Source organism: Coffea eugenioides, chromosome 11 (genome assembly GCF_003713205.1).
Source record: "Coffea eugenioides isolate CCC68of chromosome 11, Ceug_1.0, whole genome shotgun sequence".
Lineage (NCBI taxonomy): Eukaryota > Viridiplantae > Streptophyta > Magnoliopsida > Gentianales > Rubiaceae > Coffea > Coffea eugenioides.
This window is the reverse complement of record NC_040045.1, coordinates 30497920-30504479: the sequence shown is the minus strand read 5'-3', so window position 1 is coordinate 30504479 and position 6560 is coordinate 30497920. Positions and strand designations below refer to the sequence as shown.

Below are 6560 nucleotides of genomic sequence, written 5' to 3'. Positions count from 1 at the left end.
GCATGGAATGACAATCTTGAGATTGTCATGAGAATGACAATCAAATTCTTACAATCTTGAAGTGTACGAATTTGGCATATGATAACAAGCACATCATACTACATTTAAATTGCCAACGAAAAATGGATAAATCATGGCAAAATTTGATACAAGAACATGATCGTCTACATGAAACCCTTCACTTTCTTCCTTCTTTTTTCGCTTTGGGTTTTGTTTTGTTTTCTATATTTCTCTTTTCAAGTCGGTGGCCTTATTATTATTTTTTATTATGTTTCTTGATCGCAACTTTTTGTGTGATAGAGAAAAGTGTTATAATTTCCTTTGAGTAAGGTGACTGTAATTTCACTTCATTAGAAAGCAATAAGTTGTAAATAAGTTTAAACAGTTTTATGATTATTTTGCATGTTTTTCTATTGACATATCCCTTATTTTTTTTTTGAAAAATTATTTCATTTGCAAATCCACAATTGAGAAACTAGCTGAAGAATAGAATCATATATATTCTATAGTCAAGCATTTGAGAAAAATATGCATACAAACCGAGAATTTAGAAGGAAAAAAAATGCAACTGAACCTTCAAGTTTGGACTTTGAAAAGGTGTTATCGAAGCTTCACTAATTTCATTAACTTCATCTTTTATGCTTCGTACACTTCAGTATTAATTTAATGAAGACTGCCTTCTTAATAAAGACCTGCTCTATTTCGTTCATTCCAAGTCCTACATTAGGGTTTTTCGAACGACACATAGCATCCACCTAACCTACCATATATATATATATATATATATATATATATATATATATACTAACAATTATTATTCTCTTTTATATTTATATAATTTTTCTATTTAATCTTACGTATTACCCCTTATATTAATATCTTATCATATCTTAACGAGTGCACTATGAGCATCCGTTAGACAGATCAATATTTAAATATTTGCTTGGTACTCGTAGGTCATCTATGTCACTACTTGTAGATCATAGTAGATAATCTATATCACTACTTGTAGATCATTTGTATTACCGTATGAGTTATAAGACTTCTATCGGTTATCTTTGGCCAATATAAAGAGGCTAAGCCTATCCCATCCCTGCAAGCCTCCCTTTTACTCACCCCAGTTCTTTAACCCAAATTTAATGGTTAAAGTTACTCAATTATATGATTTTTCATGATCTTTAAACTCAGTTACATGATTTTCATTATTGGCTAATATAGTACAAAAGAATAGTAGTACAAAAATTAGTACTACTTGACTCGCCCTTCTTGGACCACACTTGCAAAAGAAAGAAGAAACAAAAAGTGGATTGATCCAAAAACAAAGAAGTAATTTATAACATATGCGAGATGTATGTGTATCAATCCCAATCATATATTGAACTTAAAAATAGAGGTTTAATTTTTTGTGCTTAAATAGTTTGATGTACGAGATGAATTTAGTGTTTCGATTTATTATTTATTTACTACTCTCTTTTTGACTTGTCAAAACTTGAGAGACCATCCCACATTTAGGACAAGAACAGCTTACTACTAGTAGTGACTACTTGTTTCCTTCTGGCAAAAAGTTTTGGTTTCAAATCTTGGAGAGGAAAATTTCTAAAATGAAAATGAAGAAAATTAACAGCCGAAGCCGATCAAATAACCAGATCTACCATTAAGTGTCGGCACGAAAAAGCCACGATCGAGCTATAGAAATTAGAAAGAGCACCATCATCCATCATCAACAAAACAATCAATTACTCAGCTCGTTTCTCTAAAGCCTTTACAGTTGGACCCTTGGGTGTGACGCAGACCCCAGTTTTCAGCCAATCCAACGGCTGAGATAAACAGAAGCCTACACCCGTCCTTCACGGTATCTTTCCCTCTTTTTCTCCTTTGCTCAGCTGTACTACTGATGCGTGTAATACAATCCATCATCATCATACTAGAGATGTGGTTGATCTTTACACTTACTTTTACTTTAAACTAACACTTCAAATAAATCCAACCCTAAGTACCAAAAAACCACATGCAAATTTATGAATAAACAGTCCCAATTATAATACTCACGATTCAGAACCTGAATTAAATTCAACGGAAAAAACTCTAAAAACTCTTCTCTGGCTCTTCCCTAACTATTATAAGTAAACTGTTCCAACAGCGCATTATATAGGACTTGGAATAAAGACCTGCTCTATGTTTGATTGAAGTAACTTTGAAAAGAAAATCTAAATCTATTTTTTTTTTGGTAAATATCTAAATCTATATATGTACACATACACATTTTTGAGGAATTGATATTTCATGATATGATTTGATACAAATATGACAAGCAGTAGAAGGGAAAAAGCAAACGAGAACTCAACGAAACACAAGGAAAAGCTAGTAAGCGACCTTGTACTTTGAAGAGATGAGTTAACTGGATACCAGTTAGCATTGAGAACAGCAAGAGTTGTCTTTCAGCTTCTCTTCTGTTAGAGGAACTTGCCTTCCCACCGACCGTTAATCCAGTGACCAGTGAAAACTTGAGGGATATGAGAAATTGTCTGATAATCTACACTTTGTTTATCCAAATTTTGTACTTTGTGCATTAGCTTATCAGACATATCAAGGAACCGAAGAAATTGAAGTCTGGTCAAGTTTTGGATGCCCGAAGGCAACTCCTGCATCAGTTTGCAATCACCTAACTGCAGACTTCTGAGACTAGGCACTGATTCCTCTTCCACTCTCACCCATGTCAATCTTTTCAATTGCATTAGCTCTAAGCGCTGGAGTTTTTGAAATCCTCCAACCTTGAAACATATTGTCTCCCCTTCATAAGCACCATGGAGACCAAGTGCTATCAGATTGGGCAAATGTCCGAGGGAGCCTATTACATTCTCATCTTCTCTCAACCTACTGTTAAACAACAGTAAGGTTCTCAAGGATTGAAGTGATGTCACCCATTGTGGTACTCTCTCTAAACGCCCCTTCAAACACAGACGTGTGAGGAATCCAAGCTTTGGAAAGACGGAATGTTGGAGATCGAGGGTTTCATCTTCTTTAATACAGGAGATGGCCAACTCTCGAAGGTTGGTCAGCCTCGAGAGGGAGGAGAGCAACTCCTTTCCATCTTCTCTTCTCAGCTTTGTGATGACTAATAGTCGCAATTGCGTTAGGTTTCCAACCTCTCTTACTATTTTATCACTGTCTGCTTCTATACCATACAGCTCCTCCAAACAAATAAGCTTTCCAATTCCAAGTGGACATTTACAGCCCCAAACTGCATAGTCATTTGAATAATCTCCCAATCCGCCTAACAAAAGAGAACGGAGTTTTCTTAGATTTAGAATTTCCACAGGCAACTCTGTTACATTGGTTCCTCTCAGATCTATAACTTCAAGGTTTTGAAGCTTCCCAATAGATTTTGGAATAATTTTAACTCCAGTTCCATTGAGATTAAGATACTTGAGATGAAATAGTTTGAAGACATGCTTTGGGATGTTGTCCAATTCAGCTCCATCCAAATCCAACACCTTTAGCATCTTGGGATCACCACTTAAGAACTTGGACAAAATTGTAGTTGTGAGAGGATCTTCATACCCAAATATTACCACAGATCGAAGACACTTTAAGCTACTAAATTCTTGTGGATTCTCAGTGAAGTTGTGGATTGCTAGGTGTCGAACTTTTTCAGGCCATCTTGTGTAATATCTGGTGGCTACAGGCGTGAAGTCCTGCTCTTTGGATTTTGAAACAATGATTTCACGCAGAAAATCATGGAGACCACATGTAATCAATTTACCATCGGTCCATGTGGATTTAACTTGGATTAAGCTTCTGTTGATGAGTTCTTTCATATAACTCATAGCAATATCGGTGGATGTTATTCTTTCTTTCTCTTCTACAAATCCTAGCGCAATCCATTTTAGAAGTATATCATCCACACCAATTGGATAATCTTCAGGGTAGATGCTTAGATATAATAGGCAGCTTTTAAGATAGTGAGGCAAATCATTGTAGCTAAGTAAGAGTACTCTTTTGATTCTGTCAAGCTTACCACCGCCATCTGCCTCGCCACCAAAACCATGAAGAATCATCTCCCATTCATGTGTCTTTTCGTTGTCCTTCAGAGCCAAAACACCACCTATTGCAACAATTGCAAGCGGTAGGCCCTCACATTTTTTCAGTAATTTTTTAGCAACTTCTTCTAGATTTGGAGGACAGTCATTGCTCTGAAATGTTCTATTGCAAAACAGAGTCCAAGACTCTTTATCAGAAAGAGGCTCCATCTTATAGACGAAGTCAAGTGATCCTAAACAGGACGCAGAAGCTACATCGGCTATTCGTGTTGTCAATACAACACGACTAGCAGTAGTGCAGTCAGGCAGTACACATTTGATAGCTTCCCAGGCATCTATACTCCACACATCATCAAGGACAAGGATGTACCTTCTTTCTCGGAGGAAGTCTCTGACAAATTCAATCAGCATAATATCATCCATGGATTCCACTCGGCGAGGGACCGGCCGTCTGATTTCATTGTACAACTGTTGGATCAGGTTCTTGATGATGTCACTGAATTGAAAAGTTTGAGAAACAGTTATCCAGGCATGGCTCTGAAATTGTTTCTTCACTGCAGCGTCATCGTAGACTTTTTTCACCAGGGTAGTCTTGCCGAGTCCCCCCATTCCCTTAACCGAAACTACTTTCAATTGGGAATGGTCATCAAGGATTTTTGAGATGAGCTCTGCTTTTGGCTTATCAATCCCAACAAGTTGAGCTTCTTCAATGAAGAGTGATTGAGCACGAGTGTCAAAATCTGCATTCGCCTGTCGGGAAGAGCTGAAGCCTCTTTCTTGAGTACCATATTGGGACAGGTACCTCCGTTGCCTTTCTGAAATCTCTCCAAATCTGGCCTTGATCTCTTTTATCTCCAAAGAAATTTGATGGCGAGCTTTGAGATTCTTTATTGAGTTATAGATCTTTCCAACCTTGCCATAGAATCCATCCATGTAACCACGAGCAAAATGGAAGGTAAAATCATCGAGAACATCCTCTGTATCATAAGCAACTTCTCGAACCTGCTTTAGCCATACTCGGAGTTCAGAATTGTCTTCCTTTGCTTCAGCTTCTCTGAGGAAAGCCTTCATGCTCTCGAGTTCATCTTTGATGAATTGAACGTCTGATTTAAGCCCCCCCAAAAGTGTGATCTCTTGGGAAAGCAAGGTTGAGAGCTGTATAATCAAAATACCTACAACACTCTCTGCCATGATGCTCAATCAAATTTTGAGAGTTGTTCCAAATTTCCGAAAATATGCTGTTTTTCTTTTTTTTTTCTTTTGTAGTATAGAGGATGTGGTTTATATGAGCAATCAAATTCTAGAATTTTATGAATTTGAAAGAATAGCTATTCAAGAATGATATGAATTTTATATGCATTTTTTTTTGGTAGCATAGACGATGAGTTTGATTTGGCACTTTGATAGTACAATTATTGTCGATCACCTATTAATGCGCTTTACAAGCAGAAAAAGCTCAGTTTTTTGTTTTCTTTGTGTATTTTTTTCAATATTGGTCATTGATTCATATCTTTTCAAATAAGAATAATCTTTGTACTAACCATTTCCTAATATAACAAGAGAAATAAATGTTTCACGGATTTCTTTTAACCAACCATTGGAGGTCTTGGATTCTTATCCTAAGCCGACAGGCCAAGACTTCACAGTGGCAAATGGTCAAGCATTGGACGACTCAGTCATTGGATGCCTACGGTCCCAAATAAATGCTCAATCAAACTCATGAAGCATCATATTCTATTTCCTTATAAATTCATATGCTGTTTGTTTATTTTTTTAAATTCTGAGTGTCAACTACAATTGTCAGTGTTCTTGGCCAAAGTCGTTCTATTATAATTGCTTCAGGTTCCAAAAACTAGAGTAATATTCATGTTTTATAATAAAAATTGTAAGTGGCAAATGTAAACCAAAGGAATGGTTGCATGGCCACATTGAACAAGAGACATTATTTCACACACACGTTTCCTCATCAACATCACACCGAAGTGACTAATTTCTTAGAATAGGTAAAAAAAATAAAATAAAATATCCACCAAATAGGTGTTTCCATTGTCTTGGTACAAAACTATAGCTGCCATGCCTAATCAATACAGCAGTAAATATTTTTTTTTTAAGTGTCAGATTCCGTGCTGACTCTGCGCGATAGCTCGTAGGCAAATTTTTTTTTAGAAAGGCCTCCTGCTACTATGCTGCCAAGCAGCAAATAATTTATTTTTAGAAGTGTCAGTCTACCGTGCTGGCTCGTGCCAAATTTTTTTTTTTTTCAAAAGACCGACTGCTATAGTCAGTAAAAAAGGAAAAAAAAAAAAAAAAGAGGACTAAAATCTTCGGATCATTTCTGACTGATGTTCGGACAGCCAATCCTTATGTGTTCCATTCAGTCTCTGTCTAACAAGCTAAATTGCTCTTTTGTCCTGCCTTTTGTCCCCTTTTCCTCTCTGTCTAACTCTTCTAATGAATAAGGCCCTGTTCTAACATATATCTCAATAAAAACATTAGTCGAAATCTTCATTATATTTTTAA

The 6560-nt window shown here is 36.3% G+C and overlaps 1 protein-coding gene across 1 annotated transcript; it reads right to left on the bottom strand.

The window, feature by feature from the left end:
* Positions 1-2225: 2225 nt before the first annotated feature.
* On the bottom strand, positions 2226-5296 carry LOC113751399 (disease resistance protein RPM1-like). Its single transcript, XM_027295406.1, has one exon. The coding sequence runs from the start codon at positions 5229-5231 to the stop codon at positions 2454-2456; it is 2778 nt and encodes a 925-aa protein (XP_027151207.1). The 5' UTR covers positions 5232-5296; the 3' UTR covers positions 2226-2453.
* Positions 5297-6560: the final 1264 nt, after the last annotated feature.